This window comes from Notamacropus eugenii, chromosome 7, assembly GCF_028372415.1.
Source record: "Notamacropus eugenii isolate mMacEug1 chromosome 7, mMacEug1.pri_v2, whole genome shotgun sequence".
NCBI lineage: Eukaryota > Metazoa > Chordata > Mammalia > Diprotodontia > Macropodidae > Notamacropus > Notamacropus eugenii.
The window spans coordinates 20,006,240-20,028,205 of record NC_092878.1 but is presented as its reverse complement, the minus strand read 5'-3'; the positions used below and the strand labels follow the sequence as shown (position 1 = coordinate 20,028,205).

The following is a 21,966-nucleotide window of genomic DNA, read 5'->3' as shown; positions in this document are numbered from 1 at the left end:
ATTGTAACCAAGGAATGGGGAGGTAGGGGAATTTAGATGGAAAAGAGACAACTTGGGGAGGGAAGTGGAGGGATTGATAGCTTGTCTCCAGGTATTTGAAGGTTCTATGCTTAAGAAGGATTAAGAAGGAAGAAGTAAGAGCAATGGGTAGAAGTAGCAGAGAGATAGATTTGGCTCAGTTTGAAGGAAAACATCCTCCCAAGGAGAGTTATTCAAAAATGGCAGCTTCAGGATGTAGTAAGTTCCCTGGCAATGATATTCTTCCCCAAAAGTCTGAATGACTGCTTGTCAGGGGTTATCATAAGAATAAGTTTTGTTCACAAATAGGTTAGATGTTCTTCTGTTTTCCTCCAAAGGAAAAAAAAGGTTGATAGCAAAGTCAGAGACCCAGTGGAGAATACTGAACGCTTAGCAAGAATTTAGACTAAGGCAACCATCTCCACCTCTAAGGATTTTACAGATAGTGATTTATTCATGTCTCATATCCTACAGGAATGTCAGTTTTGATGATAGATTGTCATGTACTTTAGCTCTTTAAGTATTCCTAAGCAGATTTGGTTTATTCATTTTAAGAAAGAAACTTATGGTTTTAAAAATTTAAATGCCGGGCAAAAGCCCCAGTCTATTAAAGCCTAGTTATTTGAATAAACAAGTTTTAGAAATCCTGATACTTCCCTATAGTCATGTCATTTGTAATCTTTCCTCTTCTACAGCAACTTCTGACCAAGTATTACAAGTTTCATTCACAGGAATTAATTGGATTCATAGGATATTGTTTGCTTCAGGGATAAGTAGGGTACTGAAGGTGCAGGTCATATTTTTCTTCAGTAGTCATAAAATGTTTGAGCTAGAAAAAATCTTGGAGTTCATCTAATCCAACTGTTATATTTTCCATTTGAGAAACAGACTCAGGAAAGTGATGGCTTGCCTAAGGTTACACAGCAAGCTACTGACTGAATTGAAACTCAGATTTAGGTCACCTAGAATTCAGTGCCCTTTCCACAATACCACACTGCTTTCCGTATTGATATTCATGAAATACTCAACTACCAAAAAAAACTTTTCTCTTGAAGTAGTCCTTTCATTTTTTTCACCCATTTCTTTCACTCATATAGCACCATATATACTCCCTTATACCTCACACCTTTATGAGCTCCATCCCTGTTTATTTTCAATGGCGATGGTTTACTCATCTTTCTGGTATAGCAAAGGAATTTCAGAAACTTAACATTTTTTATTAACTATAGAATGTGCTTGAGATCTACTTATTATCAGTAGATTTTTATGTACTTTCCTTTCTTTATGAAGATGGTTATAATGACATACCAGCACAGTGCCATCTCTTTTAAGTAGTTTTGCAGGAAAGGTGAATTTACATTAACCATGAACACTTTTTCTCTCTTCTGGTCTTCTTTGTGACGAGCTGCATGCATTTGTAAGATGGCTGTACAGATAAAGACCTGCATTCTGCATCCCTGGGACAAAGGAATTAACCGATCTATAAAAGACATTTGCTTTTGTTTTACATAGTGCTGAGCTAACCAGCCACAACACTCATAAAAATGGGTTTTGTTTTTGATTTTGATACATGGTTTTTAAATATTGGATTGACTAAAACCAATTTAGAAAACATAAAACTATTTCCAATGGAAAAAGGAAGTACCACCTCAATTTAGAGCTCCCATCTAAGTTAACTGTATCTTTGAGAAAGTGTGTAACTGCATAGCAGTCAAATTTTAAAAGTTTTCTTCTTAGGTATATACTCTCTCACCAACTCTCACCCTCTATCTCCACCACCCAATGAATCAGATACGCTGCAATTCTAAAGTTCCTATTAATTACTTTCTGCTGAAGAGATTCATTTTCAGTAACTTAGGAAATCCAGATTTATATTGTGCTTTGGTGTAAGTTACCTGGTAGCAAAAAAGTGAGTGCCCATAATGAAAGCTGGCAGGACAGGATTTGTGCTTCACTCTGTTGGCGTACGAAATTACAGCTCATCATTCAGACAAAATCAATAATCCAACTTTTATATCCTTTGCTGGGTACGGTGAAAATTTTATTAGACTGAGATCATTTTATTCTTGCTGGATTAGATCATGTATTGTAGCAGGAAGGAGTTACTCAGGTAGATTGAATATTTAAGATCCAAACCACTTGTGTTTTTAGCCGCAGACTATAGCTGGTCACATAATATTCCGGGAGGAATGCTACAACAGCCAGTTCATTATTTTCTTTGACTCCTGCCTATAAAATGCCCTGATTAGTATGTAAGGGTTCATTTTTGGCTAAATGCAAAGGGATTTAGGCACTCAGTGTGGAATGAGTTCCTCTAAGCCACTGTATTCTGCCTTAATTGAGGAAGGGGGAATCAGCAAAAGGTATTTTGTTTCAATACCAAAAATTGTTCCATGTACAAAAGGAGTAAAAGACTTGGTCATCTCCTTCCTTCATCCTTTTAGTCTCCACTTACTCACATCCTTTTCTTTGACAGACATGAGTGGGTTTTTGAACACACTCTTTATTCTTAGGGGTAGGTCTACACAGCCAGTAAAAGCCAGGTTATAAATTTGTTTTAAAGCATGCTCTCCTATAGAGTGTTTGAGCAGTGAAGTATGGACCAGGCCAAAATCCAGGGTAGAACATTTTCTCCTCATTATCACCTCGTTAAGCTCACTTCAGAGCCCTGCCTCCTACTGACACAGGTATGGTGCCACTAATTACGAAGAAGGGGCTCATTACCAATTCTCATTAACATCAATTGGAGTTTTAAAGCCAAATCCCTGGGCTGAAAATTTACCCCCTTAATGTTCAACACAGGTGAAGGAATAAAATCATTTAAAAGCTTGTATTATGGGGTAGTGCAAATGTGCTCTCCAAGGATGAACAAATTGCTTACTGCAGTCTGGCACTCATTTCACTGCTCGCTAAAGGCAGGCAGGGTCTTGAAGGGAAAAGGCTTTTCAAAATAGAGACATTGATGACCTGGGGGAAAAGCAATCTGAGCTATCAGGATATCCAAGACCAAATCATCACCTGAGCAAAAGTTACTTTAAATAATAATGAGTGAAGCTCAGAATGACTTTTCATAGGGTAAATGATGAATAAATGATTTTTGGCTGGGTAAATAACAGTACATAAGATCACATATTTTGGCATACCAATTTGGGATTTGGGGCTTTGTTTGAGGGTTTGCAGAGTGATCATGAGTTCGTATGGTCAAAAAAATTATCACCCTATAGGCTCATCTTCTGTTATTAAGCCTATCCACATGTATCTTGGATGGTCTTTCATGGATGGAACCGTTGCTGGACCCTTACTTAACTTTTTGACAAAACACAGAAAGTTTCTCAAGATCATCTCTCTGAGGTTTAGTTGGGAATGTAACTAGACCATTGAGGTATCACTTTTTTTAAATGCACAGAAGAAAACAGGAAGTAGACCAGAAGGAATCACAGACAAGTAAGATAACATTGAAAGTTACATGTTGAATGTTACATGTTGAATTTAATAGGTAGACCGATGGACGGACAGACAGACAGACAGACAGACAGACAGACAGACAGACAGACAGATAGATAGATAGATAGATAGATAGATAGATAGATAGATAGATAGATAGATAGATGAATATAAAAGAAAACAAGCTGTACATAATGGAGACTGGGCAGTTTCCTGTACTACCCTCTTCTTCTGTTATACTGTGTTTGTGGGAAAACCCATCTTTTTTGAGTCTCTTAAGTTCAGAACTTTTTAAAAAGCTAATTCCTTAATCTTTCTCACATACTTACATTCTGTGACATTTTGCAATGAGATATATTACACTTCTTTGCCTGTAAATCATATTCTTCTCACCCCACCCTATCTCCAATGCCCAACATAGTGCCTTGTACATAGTAGACACTTAATACTGTATTGTAATTGAATTAAAACATTTCAGAAAGAGCAATTAAATGCAAAAGTCTTATTAATTTTGTTGACTTGTGAGAAAGGCTATGAAAATTTCTGAAGAAGTAAATTGAGGAATGTAACCTTTCACATTAAGGAAATTGGCTTCCTTCTGAATAAAGACTCTTTCCTTTTCTAAACCTATAAATCTAATAATTTTTTTTTGGTCGTTTTAATCAAGTATCTCACATAATCTCTTACTCTTTTTTATCCCAGTTGAAACTGTCATCTAGTAATATTCATGAGAAATATGTGACTAAAAGGTTTTGGTACAGTTAGAATAATTTGTTTTGTTTTGTGGGATACAATAAGAAAGAAAAAAGTTTATTAATTGCAAGGAAGGAAGGAATTTTAATTAGAAAAAGAAATATATGACATAAGACTGTGTTTGATAGGTAGCAATGACACAAAGTATATATTTGCAACTGTGTAGGATCCTGAGTTACGCTATTTTTTTCTACAAATTTGCTGTGGGTTTACCATATTTTTAGAGCAAACTGAAAACTCTAATGCCATCTTTTCTGAATAAAAGGGAAGATGGCTTCCAGGATTACAAAGTTGATAATGTCTCTGTACTGTGCCCTAGTCAGACTACATCTGGTTGTGTTCAATTGTGTTTATTTCCTGGCAACAGAGTTTAAGAATATTGATTAGAATATCAAAAAATATCAAAAAAGGGGAGGGGGGGCAGAAGAGAATACCTTGAGCCCATATCATCTGAAAACTGTGAAAACCTGGGTACACTTACTGTGGAGGAGAAAAGTCTCAGTAAGGTTAATATACTACACAAGCATCTAAATTAACCTTTAAAAGAAAAAAAAAGAAAATATTTTCTGTAAAAATTCACAAAGCATATGCCTTTATTTCTATCAGTCCTTGCGACCATTCTCCAGCAAAAACTAGACTGAACTTCACCTGTCTCATACAGAACCCTCTGATTTAAGTTTTGTCATTATAGCATTTCTGCTTCTCAGATAGCCTCTGACTCTGTTGTCTCTCGAGCAGAAGACTCTATGCAGAGGGTGGTGGGGACCAGGTGGCACCACATGGTCACTACACTACTTGCTGAACCACAGGATCATTAGCTATTTAAGACAGGAAGGAATTTAGGAGGTCTTCTCGTTCATTTCCTTGCTTTTCCATGCAGATGGTGAAACTGAGTCTCGAAAGGTGGAAAAACTTGCAGCAGCCCTCATGAGTCTCCTGATTTTCAGTCCAGTGCACTTATTATTGATGGGAGATTCAACCCAGAAATCTCTAGTCTCGCCTCTGATACCATTTTATTTTCACAGCTCCATGGTTGTTTTTAATATATGGAATTTGATAGGTTATGAGGAGAGAAGGAAACCTTTTAAGAAATATTCTGCAGCACATATGGGGAACTCAGTACTTTTACTTAGGATAGGCATGCCTCACCACTCTATAAGCATTAACTTTTCATCTTTTCACCCTGCTTAAAATTTGAAAGACAGTGATAATGGATGCATAAATGCATCATGGGATGAATAAATTGTGTGAGTTAGAGAACAGAAAATGAATGTGCTCGTGAAAGAGCGAGCACATCAATCAGTGGTTGCATGGTGTTTGCACCAGTGTGTCCAGAGGACACCTCACCAATCAATCATTCAAGAGATTCCCTCCAGCTTTCATAACGGAAAAAGACTTTATACTATAATGCAACAGAGAAAGCCAATCATTTGAAGAGGTCATTCAGAAGACTCCCTCCCTGTCCTGGGACTGGGGTGAGAAAGGATAGATTTTAAACTAATTTAAACTAATACTATAGAAATGTTATCCATTGGAAAGTAGTATGTCCATAGCCCAGATTCAAAGTCCTAGATCTGCTTGAACTTGATTCAGTCTTAGGAGCTTTTTAAGAAAGTATTTCTTAATGCTGATCACCTAATGCTGAGTGAAAGGAGCAGAACCAGGAGAACTTTGTACACAGCAACAACCACAGTGTGCGAGGAATTTTTCTGGTAGACTTAGAACTTCATTGCAATGCAAGGACTTAAAAAATTCCCATTGGACTCTTGAGGCAAAACACCTTCCACATCCAGAGAAAGAACTGTGTAGAATGAAGCAGACCATTTTCTTTTGTATTATGTTTTGTTTTGTTTTATGGTTTTTCCCATTCATTTTAATTCTTCTATGCAACATGACTCAGGTGAAAATGTATTTAATAGGAACGTATGTGTAGAACCCATATAAGATTGTACACCATCTCAGGGAGGGAGTGGAGAGGAAGGGGGGAATAAGAGGGATGGAGGGGGAAAAAATCTAAGCTATATGGAAGTGATTGTAGAACACCAAAAACAAATAAAATAATTTAATTTTAAAAAAAGAAAGTATTTCCTTTTGATCATGTACTCATCCTCCTTGAAACCTCAGAATTTGGCTTAGGTCTAAAACAAAACAAAAAGGGCCCTCTTGTGATATTGTGATGCAGGCACATGAGCCTCATTTATCTTTAAAAAAAAATCCAAAGGACTCAAACTCAAACCCACAAAAAAATAAAAACAACTCTCCTTCCCTCCGGCTCTGACACTGAAGCTCCCCCAGTCTCCCACAAGAGACAAAACTCTCAAGAATGCTAGAGAGTCTATGAAGCCTACCCTTCAGGGAGCCCCACTTTCCCTAGCTTCCTATGGAGTTCTGATTCATGGTGCTGCCCAAGGCTAGAGTGGCCTCCACCTCAATAAGTGAAAAGGGCTTCCTACTATCCCTATGAGCTACCTCCTACCAGTGCCACTACTAGGTTTAGCACTTCCTCTGCTGATAGTACACATTTCTGAAGCACCCAACTTTACTCAAGAATTCCTCATCACTCTGCTGCAACTACATCTAGGACTGTGTTGTTCTCTGATGCACACAGTTCCCAAGAGTGAATGTATGGGTATGCAGAGTAAATCTGCGTTTTCCCTCAGTTTTAGCTCTCCACTTCTATTTCAGTCTGTGCTCTCCCTTTTAAAGGACAAAGTCAAAGCTGCAACCCAGGTGTATGGAGTGGATCAGTCTTCCTCATCCTGTGCTTAAAGAAACTCTGGTCAGTTGATTCCATACCTTATCAAAGAACTAATTTAGTCGAGAGAATTTAATACTTTGTTAAATAGACACCAGAGGTCTATGCTGATTCTTGCATGATAAAGTAATGATAAACAATGTGAAAACTGAGTCCTAAGAGATCTTATAACCTTTATTTAGTACAGGGATTCATGAATTGCTTTTATAGCCTGAAGAAATCTGTGGATCCTTTCTCAGAATCACATTCTTAAAAACTTGAAGGAAATACTAACTTAAAAGTTAATGAAAATAAAACGATTAGAACCCCCTGAAACCTATGTTCAGACCCCATTGCAGGGGAGGAATCAATGGATGCCCTGATCTAGAGGGGAAAAAATTATCTCTGTTGTTGCTCCATTATTTGAGGGTAAACGTAACATGAACACGATATCTTTATTGGTCGTTCCAGTTTGAATGGCATAACACAGAGCAAAGGCCTCTCTCAGTCCATGACTGATTTTGACCCTTTGAGGTTTCCAAGGTAGGGCTTTTATTCTGCAAGATTCTCCAAGTGGATTCTACAAGGAACATGACAGCCTAATGGATCGCTGTGTAGATAAGAGAAACATTTCCTCATTTCACAAGAGCAGGTCCCTTAAATTCCATTGCTTAAGCTGAGTAGTGGGGGTACGAATGTTTCCATTTTGAGTCATGATGTTCTGATCTCCAGCTAAAGTTCTACACTCCATCTTTCAGATGATATTAGTTGGGTAAGTCACTTTTCCTCCCTCCATCAATCTTTTTTTCCTGTATGAATTTAATATGAAAGCAAAGATCTAGCCTTTTAGACTGTCCAGTATTTAAGTTACTTGCCAAATTACATTATTTGGTCAAAAATATTTATTTTCATCACTACTTCTCCACTCACATTGTTCAGTGAAGTTGTACAGAGGCGTCAGATCACCATGACCGCAATAGGCAGATCACCACCATAATGTATATACTACTATCAGGTCAGTAGCAATCAATAACCCATTAATCACTCTGACGTGCTTTGGGGAAGCCATAATCCCTGCCTAACAGTATACTGAGGGGATTACAAGTTTGAATAGAGAAAAGAAACATACCTAAATGTCAAGTACCATTTTTTTCCCCACTCTTAAATGCACAACTGAAACAAATGCGGATTTCCAAATGGCATTTTCTGTGCAAGTACATAAATCAGTTCTGCTTGTAGTGGGAAGAACATTTATCTGGGAGTCAGGAGGCCTGGACTGCAGCCCCAATTTTGCAGCTGTCTGTCCTTAGGACCTCCCTAGAAGATCTTTAATGTTCTTTGAGTTCTAATATTTTTCATTCTCTTTACTGTGCATAGTGTGACCTTCACTACATTTTTAATAATATCCCAAGATATAGGAGATCACAGTCATATGGACCCATAGGATGAAAAAAAAAGAAATTTTAATACTCTAAAACTAATATGATTACATATGTATCTTATATCTGAAAAAATTCTTCGACTTCACTGTATGTCACACATTAAGTTAAACATACTTCAGTATAGCTATTCTTTTCGTTTCAGTAACTTTTTTAATAGTTAAAAAATAACCTAAAAAACTATTCTGTCAGAAATTTTTGTCAAACTTCAAAGGCACAAAAATAATGTGGAAGATCTCTGCTTTGGAGGCCACTTTTGAACACCAGTTGACACTTGTTTTGTGGGAAGTCCTTCCTAGAAAACTATGAGTCAAAGATATGGAAGCAGGACTTCTGTTAAAACTTGTATTTTCTTGTTTTTTAAAGTTGTCTTCCACTTCAGATTTTCACTTGAATGTGCGTAGCTGAACATCGTATCCATTTCATTTCTTGAAATTGGCCTTGATCTGAGGTAGTGTGGCACAGTGGAAAAATTTTAATTTAGAAGCAGAGAACTTCAGTTTAGATCCCATCTTTAATACTTACTACCTGTAAGACCTTGGGCAAATTACTTAATCCCTTTGAGCCTCTGTTTCCTCATCTGTAAAATGAGGAAAGTGGAGTAGATAGTCTCATGGCATCATAGATCTAGAGCTGAAATACACCCTAGATTTCATCTAGTCCACCTCCTCTCCTCCCCACCTACCCCTGTCTCACCCTACCCCAAATTTGTTTTCTGTGAGGTCTCTCCTAGTTCTAAGTACTGTGATCACCCTCGTTCAGCAAATGCCTATTACATGAATGGACAGTACCTCACCCTAAGTGAGTACCAAATAGACCTTCACCTAAAGGGGCCAACGTCTCCCACTGCATCCTGGGCCCTCTCCAGTCATCCTGAGGAATATCAGGTCACTGGATTCAGGTGGCTCTGGAGGAGAAGTGAGGCTGGTGACCTGCACAACCCTCCCTTACTCAAAACAAAGTCAAGTGCAAGTCATGTCATCATGCCTCTGATGGCATGGTCTTCTTTGGCAACAAAGGACAAACACAGTAACAATTACTTGCTTAATATATACAAAACACTGTGCTAATAGAAAGAGCACTGACAAGCCAGAGGACATATTTTCTAATTCTGGCTTTGCAAGTCACTGCAGGAAGGACATTTGGATAAAGACACTTAACCTCCATGGCCCTGAGACGCCTCCATCTCTAAAGTGATAGGGACAAAATGATCTCAAAGATCCCTTCCACATCTGCGTCAAAGATCTAAGATTCAGTGTTTAAGAAACAAAAAGATTAAAAACAGAATTGCTGCCTTAAAGGAGCTTATACCTGAGTAGGAGAGATGACGTGTACATAAATAACTACCACGTCAAAATTTGGTAAATAAGGAAGAACAGTGCAAACGTGAGCCATACAAGTGAAGATGTGAAAGAGAGAGCTTCTGGCAGGCAGGGCATGATGAGAAGATCAGGGACATCCTGAAGGCAGCGGCATTTAAGCTGAGCCTTGAAGGGCTGGTCAAGTAGTCCAGTAGACTGAGAGGGCAAAAACATTCTAAGCACCAGAAATAGTAGGAACAAATATTCAGAAGTGAAGTTTAATTTTTTTTGCACACTTTGTTGGCACTTTTGATTGTATATACCACTCTAGCTCTTCATTAGTTTAATAGTGATTAATATTAAATGTCATTTATTTTGCCGGAATATAGGAGGAGAAAGTCAATGATTTCACACCTAGCAGAAAGGTTTTCACTTCTACCAATCAGCAGGGGAAAGTCAAAAGTAAAGGTCCATTATTCTGTTTGGTCCCTTAGTGCTTAGCTGCAAAATCACTAGGGGTAAAATTGGCAAGCAGATAGGCATGGTAAACTGAGCCGTGAGGCAACTGGGCTCATTTCTGCCTCCCCACAGACTTCTCAAATGACCTTGGGCAGAACCTCACTAAATTACCTTATCTAAATGGTAAAATTCACCCCGTTGTGCCTTTGGATATGTGGGCAAGATTGCCCCTTTTTGGAGGATCGCTTTAATTAATGCATCATTTCCCAAAAATGAGTTGTTCAAGAAGGTAATGATAACAATAAAAATATTCATATGTATCTCCTCTGTGTACATAGATAAATATTTATTTACATAGATACATACATAGATACATACAAATATATTTAAGTAAACGTATGTGTGTACGTATAATCAATACTAGTAGTACAGATGTAGATCACTCTTTTTGTCCAGAACCAGGTCAACATCATCGCTATGACTTATCAGGCTTTTATCAATCACTCATATATTTTTGTATACTATGACGATAGCTCTGAACAACAGCACACATTCCTCATTACGAATCTAAATACACAGAATTTGTTTGCTCTGTTTTCAGATTCACTACACTGTGTTAGAATAGTGTATTAAAAATAGTATGACACATTTGCATATTATGAATCTGTATTAAAAGCCTGCATGAAACAGTTATTGCATATACACAGCTGCTACTTTTTGTTGGATTTTTTTGAAAGGAACAGTGCCGATTCTGTATTGTAAAATAAATGGATGCAACTGTGTCAGTTTCAAATGCATCATTGATGTCAGAGTTCCAAACCTGTAAACTAGAAAACTTGTTTCCAGGAGAGGGGAATGAATTTTGTAAATCTGTGATCATTGTGTCCACATGATAAATTTTAAGTGTGAAATGATAAACTGGTTCTTCTCCTAAGTCAGACACCATACATTGTAAACAGAAAATAATTCTAGAAGCTCCTACAAATTACTGGTGTGTTTCTCTAAGCAAAGACTATTTACATATTTCCCCACTGCAGCACACAAATGAACGTGGCTCCACACTGACCATTTCATGGCAGAGGGTGATCTTTTCTGTGTCATGCTAGTCTCAGAATTTTTATTATAATTTACGGATGCTAATTTATTTTTTTAGCTACAGCACATTTCCCCATACTTGTCACAAAATGAGGAACATCTAACAGAGCATCCATTTTCAATTAAAAAGAAGCCCTTTGTTTGCTAACTACTGCTGCTAGGAGCGAGACCCAATCCCAGTGCATGGTAAGCTGTCACTACATTTCATTATTTTCACCAGAATTTCAATATGGAATCTGTAGCAGTTAAGGAAACAATCCTCAAGATTATTTCGTGTTCTGATTAAATTTCATTTAACTCAAATGTAGAATTAAAAAGCTCTTTCTGGTGTGTGTGCCTTTTTAACCTTTATTCAGACTGTATAGTCAAGTCAAAGATTTCACATTACAGAAGGCAATTTTGTTATTAACTAAATAAGGGGGCCTTCTGAAGAAGGAATTAGCATTATCAGATTAAAAGTTGGCCACTTTTTAGCTGTAATCTTGTTAGAAAAGATGATTTTTGTCTAACTTAATCAGCACGAGGTCTTGATTGCCTTAAGTATTAATTGATTAGGTACTCATTAAGGTCAAAGGTACACATGGCTGACCAGAGGCAGCCAATTAACACATTGTCCTTGGTGCTTACTTAAATTGACCACACATAATGGTAGGTTATTTGACTGTCAAGTCAGAAGGTCACTGAATCTTTTATGCACTTTGACCTCCAAAAGGGCAACAGTCATTCAGACACCACAGTGCATTCATAACAAAGATTTAGTTTATTACTTATTGACTCAAATCACTCACAGAAACAGGTGTTTTATTCCCCAGAGGAGAGTAGTATATCATTTCTTAGCAAAATACTGGAGGCCAGGTGGAAATTCTGCCCTCACTTGTTTTCTGAGTGGGGCTGTTCAGCAGCTTGCACACAAAACATTAAATAGCTGTTTTGAGAGGAAATGCTGCCCTGTTTCCCACTGTAATGCAGCCTCTTGTGCAACTGCAGAGGACCACAGCAGGCTGGAACAGGTTGAGGGCACAGGTGCTGGAATGCCTCTGGGGCCATCGTCTGAAAGTGGAGGCTTCGAACCCCAGTTGAGCTCTCTTCATGAGAACAGACCTAAGCTTTCTAGATCTCTGCTGCTGAGGAGAAGAGAGGGTTGCTATGGAACAAAAGGAAGATTTCTGAAATCTGAAATCCCCACTTCTCGTTCAATAATCATATCACACATAATCATATCTACACCTAATCGGATGTGGTGCTAGGTCTGTCTGCATGCAGCACTGCTTGATTTCAGGGAGACTTTTGGTGGTTTTCTCATTTATTCCAGTTTGCTTGAATTCAGTTAGAGTCCTTTCCTTTTCCAACTCCTATATTTTTTCCATTTCTCCATGCATCTTCAGAAGGATTCAGTGACTCAATCCCGTTGTTGATTGGATGCTTGTTACACATTATCCAACGGTTAGATTTGATACTGGTGCAAGTTTTATAGTTTTGGGTTGCACTGAATGGTTGGTCTAGGACATTGTCTTTCTCTTACATGTTGTTCAGTTGTTTTCAATGGTGTCTGGCTCTTCGTGGCCCCGTTTCTTGGCAAAGATGCTGGAGTGGTTTGCCATTTCCTTCTTTAGGATGAGGAAACTGAGGCAAATGAGGCTAAATGATTTGTTCAGGATCACACCGCATTTGAACTCATGAAGATGAGTCTTTCTCTATCCACTGTGCCATCTAGCTGCCCTCTAACTTAAGGATGTATTAAAGCCATCTCCAGTATTGTAATTTAGGCCCTGTCAGACCTTAATGCAGAGTTACGAGTTGTACCAAGCGTTCTTTTTGTTTATAGAACTAAGGCCAAAAGTAGTTTATGACAAATAAAGAATGATCATAATTATTCAATTAGTCAACATTTTAAGGAGTCATGTAAAAATGCCTCTTCTATGCACTGAGGGGATACAAAAGTAAATAAATTGCATTTCCTACCCACAAAAAGCTTCCAGCCCTGCAATAAAGGCCCTAGTTTTTGCTAAGATCCTTTTTTTTTTTTTGTATAATCAACGACAAGGCTAATGGGAGACAGCAAAAATTATCATTTTCAGAGGTTGTGTGTGTGTGTACATATGTTTTGTCTAAACTTAGCCTTAGAATGTTTCCTGGGTTACTGAGAGGTTAAGGAACGTGGCCAGGATGTGTGAGAAGGAGAATTTGAGCCAAATTTTTTCTGGCTATAAGGCCGGTTTTCTGTACAATTTAAGTAATCCTAGGTGGGTTGGTATGATTTGTGTAGTTATTCAAGTGGACTAATTGCCTTTGGGTTCTAATCACGGTTCCTATACTTCCTTTTCTTGAACTTGTTCCAAAGTTCACTTCCCTCTAGAACCCCGACCTTATGGTTCTTCCGTCTTCTTTATTCCAGTGGCCTGTATCTCTACAAAGCTTCAACCACCCAGTGGCACAACCATACCTTAGATCTTCTTAGCACAGAGAATTTTTCTGTTTCTAACATCTTGAACTCTGAAATTCCCTTCTCTGGTCCAATCTCCTGTCCACACCATGTTTCCTGCAGAACCCCCTTTTCACCTTCATTGTGAGTGCTAAGCCTTTCAGTCCTTGTTTCAGACCATTATCTTTGTTCTGTTTTTAATTCCCTATCTTGACTAGACTCTTAGGGTCAGCCATCTCAACCACAGTCTCTATAATAATCCAGAATCATTCCCTAACCCCACTCCTTGACTGTCCCCAGTGCTAATCCCCAACTCTGGCTAACCACTACTAGCCACTCTTTAAGGATCTAACCACTGTGACCACTTGCTCTCAGATGATGAATTCTGTTGAGAAGATTGAGGCTTTCTAAAATGAGCTGCTTTATCTTCAGTTTCAAAAGGTGTCTTTTATTCTTGTTTGTAAAGTAAGCCTTTTCTTCTTTACCAGATTCTTCTTCCATCATCTCAGATCTTTATTCTTCCTACCTTATTTAGGACTGACTTTCATCAGTCATCTCCCCCTGGCCCACTGTCGCTATTTCCTTGTGAATTTTTTCATCTTTACTGATTCATTCCCCAGTGGTTACAAATATGTGGCCTGCTTATACTCTGAGGCCATTATCCTATCCCTCACTTTCCCTACATTGTAGTTCTTAAAAGACTAAGCCATATACTGTGCTTCTACTTATCCCCTACTTATATGCTCCTCAACAATTTGCCTCCTGACTTCCACACCCAAACTAATGAAGCTGGTTTTTCTGCAGTCAATACATCAAGCCATCAGCAAGTACTTACTAAAGTGCCATGAACTGTGTTAGGAATACAGAGACCAAAGGAAACCACTACCTGTCCTTAAGGAGCTTACTTTCCAAGTGGGAGGGATAGAGTTGGGTGGGAAAGCATAAGCATATATGTATATAACATTTACAAAATTGTTTTGGAAAGAATGTGCTGGCACCTGGGGAGATCAGAAGAGTGTTTTGATTAGAATGTGGCCCTTGGGTGAGTCTTGAAGAAAACCAGGGCAGGAGTACCTAGAGATGGAAATAAGGAGGAAGTCCATTCTAGGCATAGAGGGCAGCCAGTGCAAAGTGATGGATGGAGAGTTATGTGGGGGGAAACAGCAATTAGACCAGTATGTGTAGCCCATAGAAATGCGTGGAGAGAGCTATGGAACACTTTAAATGACAGACAGGAGTCTATATTCAATCTTGTAGGTAACAGAGAATTCCTGGCATTTATGGAGTGGGTGAGATGACATGATCAAATCTCCCCTGCAGGATAGTCACCGTTATTTTTCTCAGTCCTTTCTCCTCTCTCCTCAGCATCACTGGAAACTGCTGATCTGCCTCTTCCTTTGAAGCACTCTTCTTCCTTAGCTTTCATAACACTGATTCACCTACCTGTGTACCTTTTTATTCTTTCTTTTCTTGGCAGGTTCTTTGCTCTTTCTATCCCCTCACTGTAGGTATTCTCTATTGTTTTCCACTGTAACTCTCTTTGCCTCTTCATTCTGCCCCATGACTTGTACTGTCCATTTCATTCAAATGACTTACACACTTCTGTCTCTCTCCCAGACTTCTCTTCCAGTCAACCACCAGTCAGACGTCTCTACCTGGTCATGTCATGAAAATCAGTGAGACAAAATGGAGTGCTGTACTTTTTGGTTTATCATAGAATCTACTGGTTCCTGATTCATGTGCAGTTTTTACCTGTTTGACAGTACCTTTGAACATCATACATAGTAGAGCTCACGCACTTTAGCGTCATGAGCTCCATGCTACTTTGCATCAAATAGATAATTCTTTGATGTTTGGGTGGCAAAAGTACCCTTATGCCAAAATGCTCAATGCATTATACCCACAGCCACCTTTCATTTTTCTCCTATCTGATCTAACTCTCCATGGCTCCTTAGTTGATAGGAAGTATGTTTACTTCAGTTAAAAACAATTGAAAGTTATTGTAAATATAAGTTTCTTAGAACCAAGAGGTATGGTTTATTTGTCTTTCTATTAATCTCCCCAGGCATCTAGCACACAGTCCATGGCACCCAGAAAGGTGGATTTAACTTCTACTGTTCTAATTCTTCGATTACCACTAAAAACCCACAGGGTGCATAAAAGAGACTATTTTTTTTTTAACATAGACATCAGAGACTGCTGTGCAGTAAGTGGAAAAGGGAGGAGTAGGGTCCAATCACCACGGAGCTGTGGTAAACCAAGGCAAGTTGGTTGTGAGCTTAGTATGTGAGTGTTAACCCCCAATCTTTCTGGAAACAATGCTTTCTAACTTGATGGTCCGGTATTCGAGATTTGAACAAAGAATACTACTACTACTCTATAGAATTACTACTCTGTACCTTAACGTATGACCTAAAGGGAATATTAAGATTTTGTATTTTATCCTCTACTTTATGCCGAGAGCCTTCCTACAATCAGATTTACTGGTTGTTTTTTTCCTCTTTTACTACTGCCACATCCTCTGTACGGTAAAAATAACTACAGTTAGGCTGTTGCCTATTATGCCAGGTTCTGTGCTTTTTTAAAATAGCAGCAGGAATAAACATGTCAGCTGGGATTGCTGTTTCTGTTTGTTTGTTTGTTTTAAGCAAAAGAACTATAGAAATTGATTAAGGATAAAGAAATAATCCTTAGTCTTCTCTTTCTCTTTTCTTCCCCCAGCTTCCTTTATTTTACCTATTGGCAGAATCCCTCCTGTTTCTCCCCATTCATGTTGTCGGTTTTGATAGTGGATGAATTACTTACTATTAATGTCTCAGCACTATCAAAGCTTGTCTGACTTTTCTTAGAAAGCCACTCAGATCTCTTCTACCCTCTCATGACAGTAGGAAATTAAAAACTTAGGCAGACCTTAAAGCATGAATATGTCCAGGAAATGTGAATATGTCCAGGGAAAACAGACATCTCAGAGCACAAGCCCTAGAACTTAGAAAACAATATATATGATAGCTAGAATAATGTCAAGGGGAAAAACACTAAAATGAATTTGGTTTTATGTAATTGTAATTACCAATCTTAGCCCTGGAGAAAACATGAAGAAATATGCTTCTCTCCTTTCCTTGAACAAGTAGAGGACAATAGGTACAGAATATGGTTAGGCAGTCAGGCATAGTCCACAGCAACTTCATTGTTTTTCTTTGTTACAAGAGAAGGCTCACTGGATAGGTGTGAGTGAGATGATATGGGGGGAAGGGGAGGAACAGGAGGGGGAATAGTAAAACATATCAATAAAATTTTCATTTAAAAGATGAAAATACAGGCATCTTAGCATCCATTAGCCTAGACTTAATACAGCACCAGTAACGTTGGCTGCATACCTACTGTGGAAAGAGTATTAGTCATTCCCTGAGTCACTCTGAGGGGGAAGTCACAGAGGAAATAATGACTTGGTCCCTGCCTTCATTAATCTTAGAGTCAGATGAGGAAAAAAAGAGATAATGCGTCAAGTTCAAATATAAAAAGTACACGTATCCATTCAACAATTAATCATTCAAAACTGAATCATCTGCACATTTATACACAGGAAATATTACTTTCAGCTTTTTTTTACTTTTTCTCTACTGCTTTGCTGACATTTGAGAGGCCAGCAACAAGCCCCCCAATTAGAGCTTTGTGGACATTGTGACTCCCCTGTTTACTTCTGATGTTAAAAGAAAGAGACCCAAACCCTGAATCATTTTTCCCAATCCAGGGAAGATTTGAAAGAGGGTGGACGTTTCATCATTCTGACAAGTTATATATTATCAGCATAGTGATGGTTATAGGGAACAGCATAACAAAAGAGAAACATGGGAAATTAGGCTGCTTCCCAGCACCTTCCTGAGTCAGATTTTCATTAAATACATATATGTTCATTTTTCTGTTACAAGTGAAAATCTAAAAGATCACATATGCCCATATTCAGGTATAAGTTCAAAAATATATTTTATTATCTCACAATTTCAAATTATTCACAACTCTTCCAATAATTGCAAATAATTAGAAATACTGAGACCCAGTGACTTGTAGAACCATGCTTTCCCATTCCAGGTCAACATGGGACCTGAAAGAAAGAAAAGGAGAAGTAGGGATTGTTGGAGTACAATTCCTGAAACCAAAAGAAATACTTGGCTTAGATGAAGAGTGGAGACACATATTTTGGCAGGTTTTGAGCTACTGTACACTACACATTGAATAATTATTTCAGCCATTCTCGTTACTGAACTTCATAGGACTGAATACTCAGTCAGAAAGCTGTGTCTTCAGTGTAGTGAACTCCAGTTGTGGGAACTCCCTCCACCAAAGATCACAGTGACTCCGGGGATGTCTTGTGAAATTATTTGAGAATTGAAGAAATTAATCCTGTCCAGGGTTCATGTTGCTAAACTATTGTGGGAGGCAGGATTTAAGCCTGGGACTTTCTGACTCCAAACTAAGCACTCTAGCCCTACAATCAACTACCATTACATTAAAATCTGAATATAATGTTTACAGTCACACCTCCATTTAACAACAATGGGTCCTTCTCCTATAGCTCTATATATGTGCATGCTTGGTTTCATCAGTGTGACAACAAACTTTTTATTATATGCTCACTACGGGCCAGACACTGTAGATGCAAATAGAAAAGTGAGACAGTCCCTGTCCCTAAGAAGCTTTCATTCCTTTTGAGAGTTTAGGAGGGGACAAGATGATTGGAGAGAGATATAGATAGGTATGGTGTCCAAAAACCAAAGTGCCGTTTTAAGCTATTAAAGCCCAAAATGGCACTAAGGCTTTTGGGGTACCTTCTACTTTTGCAACATTGACACTTTTTGGATAAGAATAGGTCTGGTTAGTGTAGTTCAGTGGGGGAAAGTTAAATGTAAAGGAGAATTTGTATAGGAGGAATTTTATATTAATGGAGTTTGTGTTTTGAAATTGGGCTGTTAGGTGGCGCAGTGGATAGAGTGCGGGGCCTGGATTCAGGAAGATTCATTTTAATGAGTTCAATTCCTGCCTCAAACACGTACTAGCTCTGTGACACTGGGCAAGTCACTCTATCCTGTTTGTCTCAGTTTCTTCATCTGTAAAATGAGCTGGAGAAGGAAATAGCAAAGCCCTTCCAAGCTCATTTCCAATAAGACGCCAAATGGGGTCACAAAGAGTCGGACATGACTGAAACAACTAAACAACAGCTTATGAAAACAGAGTCCCTGGGTAAAGGACTGAAAAGACTGAACACTTGCGCCCTTAACATCGTAGTCGGACTAAATAAAGCATGCTTGGGATCCACGTAGTGTAGATTCATCCATACTCCTTGCTTATGTAAATTTCTGTCTTCCTCCATCCACTACAGTAATCCTGTAAGACTCTCTCTTTTCTTTCTCTCCATTCAGCTAGAAGAAAAGATTTTTTTTAAACTTTTCCAATTTAGCAGAAGGAAGAAAAGGTTAAAAGAAAGTTACCCAAAAAAAGCCCTCCACAGTTTCCCACTGAATTGGAGCCAAAAGCTCTGCCAATTTTGTTCACATATCTCAGAGCTGGAGCCTGACCCTTCATATGACCAATGGGCTTATTGTACAAGAACTATCTGAGAGGTTTTTAAAAAGTGCTATCTTAGTCCATATTTCAAAACACCGACAGATATTTTATCATTAATTAGTATTCATATTATGTCTCAAACAATCTGTTCAAGAATAGGGAAAGTGACTTAGTTGAACAGCTCTTGTTTGTCTCATAATTAACATGGGTGATGCATGGAGAGCCAAAGGCCTTTCAGGGGAGGAGGTAGATAAATGTTGGGGAGATAACTCCTGGAACATTTAGACACTTACCTATTTTGGAGGCTGGGCTTCTCCAGAAGGTTGCACTTGGCATAGGGGGTGGGAAACACAGGCCTCTTTAAAAATAGACCCATTCCTCTTTGATTCACAGCATCCTGGATTTGCTTCTCATCATGTCAACATGCCACTTGGGAGCTGGCTGGACTCCCTTGTTCAGTGACATATATTTCATAGTAGTTTTAAAAAACCATTTGTTCTTTCCACTACAACATGCTTTACATTTCTCTTTCAAATTTGTGGGTATATATAGATTAATCAAAACAATATTTTTAACATTCCAAATAATTTTAAAAGATAGTGGATGGGTGTCAGTTCATCTATTATGTTCCTATCTTCTTCCTCCCCCTCTTCAGCTGCTAATCTTAGAACTTGTATGCCAAATTGTGTAAGATATTCTTCCAATAGCTACATGTGTGACTCTTTTGTGAGCTCTACAGACAGTGATGAGGACAGATTTGGAGTTGCATATGGGACTGTCACATGGTTTGATTGCCTTGTCTTCCAGGATGGAGATTTCTTTTCACTGAGCTCTAATTCGGAGAAATCTTTAGTTCAATTCAGCAAACATTTGAGCCTGATAAAACTTCTATAAATTCTCTGTTAAAGATTAAAGAATTGGTACAGTGACCCTATAAGTGGAAAAAGTCTTTACACAGTTTTTATATTGAACAACTTGCATCTTTAGTCTTCCAGTTATGTGAACTCTCCAATGCTCTACCACACAGATTTTTTGAAGTAAAACAGAAGAGTTGAATGCATCTCTTAACTACCATGTCCTTATTTTTTATTTATTTATTTAGGGGGAGACACAGTTGGGGTTAAGTGACTTACCCAGGGTCACACAACTATGAAATGCCTGAGACCATATTTGAACTCAGATTTGAAGGCTGTTGCTATATTCACTGTGCCACCTAGCTACTACCCCCATGTGTTCATTTTTAAAAGCAAGATCTAAGGATATTGAAACAACCACAAAAAAGTAATTGACCTGCAAAATTTGTTCCTAATGTAATGCAGAGGTGAAAAACATAATCTAGCAAGAGTAAAAGCCAAATCGTCCTCTTTCTCGTGTCTCAAACTGATAAAGAACCACAACTCTTATTTAAAATTTAACAAAAATATACTATAGCCTTCTTTAGGATTTGCTCCATGAGACCACCTTGCCAAAAAAAAAAAAAAAGGTTTTTTTTGTTATTCCTATTACCAAAATCCTTTAAATGAAATTCAAAGTAGTACCTCCTTACACCCAATGATTCTCTAGACTTAAAAAATGGCACAGTGAGGGCTCATAGGATCACAGATCTAGAGCTGGAAGAGACCTCAGGGGCCATCTAATCCAACACAAATGAAGAATCTGATCCTCCAAGAGGTGAAATTATTTGGCCAAAGTCACATGGGTGACAAACACTGGATGTAGGTTTTGAACTTAGGTCCTCTGGCTCCAGAGCCAGTCATCTTTCCACTGCATCACACCTCTTTCATAGGATTTAGAGCTAGATGATACCTTAGACATTTTGTACTCCAATACTCTCGTTTTAAAGAGGTAAAAACTGATGCCCAAAAAGTGACTTGCCCAGCATCACACTGATAGTGAACAGTAGAACTTGCATTCAGATCCAAGTCCTCAGAATGCAAATCTAGCACAGGTTCTAGTACCATTACCCCTCTTTATCAATGCACTTCATCCAGCACAGATACCTGATGTTATACTTTTTTTAAAAAATGTCATTTATTCACAGATACTTTCAACTTGAATCTTCATGTCTAAGTAGCTTCTGTTAAATGCATCCAGTAAACAAATTGAAGCAGTTGGCTATTCCATTGAACTGTGATTTTTGCCAGGAACAAGCCGATGTGAACTCGTTCGTTTTAGGACAAAGTCATAATTCAGTGAAGATAATGGAATCACCAAAATATGGAGAGAAATCTTTTTTTTTTTTTTTGCTGCATATTTTATCCTCCTGTTTTTCTGTTCTAGGTTGGAGAAGTCCTATACACTGCTGGACAGATTGCCTTGGTACCTTGCACTATGAAACTTGTGAGTGGTGGAGTCTGGACTGAAGCTTCTGTATCCCTAAAGCACACCCTGAAAATTCTTAAAGCAATGAGCCGGGAAGCTACACTCCACCATGTTCTGCTGGCACATTGTTATGTAACCAGCAGCAAGTACATTCTAGCTGCTCTTTCCACGTGGCAAAAGAATTTGAGAACACATGAAAAGGTACCCATAATATCCATTTTCTTTCTAGTTTGCAAAAGAACAATTTATGAAAAGATTTTCTCCAGGCAGTATTAAGTCTTTCTCAGGGTACTTCAGAAGGGCTTGAAGTAAATCTGGCATAATGAGGCTTGATTGAGCTGTTATGTTCTGCCTTGTAAGTGGCTGTGCACAATTGAGAAAGAAAATTGCTTAATAGAAAGTTATATTCATCACTAA

At 38.3% G+C, this 21,966-nt stretch overlaps 1 protein-coding gene across 5 annotated transcripts in view; it reads left to right on the top strand.

Annotated features, from left to right (window-relative positions):
• Positions 1–21,966, top strand: part of DPH6 (diphthamine biosynthesis 6) — a 479,427-nt gene that overhangs the window by 350,671 nt on the left and 106,790 nt on the right. For all 5 annotated transcript variants that reach the window (XM_072622998.1, XM_072622997.1, XM_072622999.1 and 2 more), the window contains exon 13: positions 21,508–21,750. In XM_072622998.1, the coding sequence (XP_072479099.1) occupies positions 21,508–21,750 (243 nt within the window). The remainder of the gene's footprint in view (positions 1–21,507; positions 21,751–21,966) is intronic.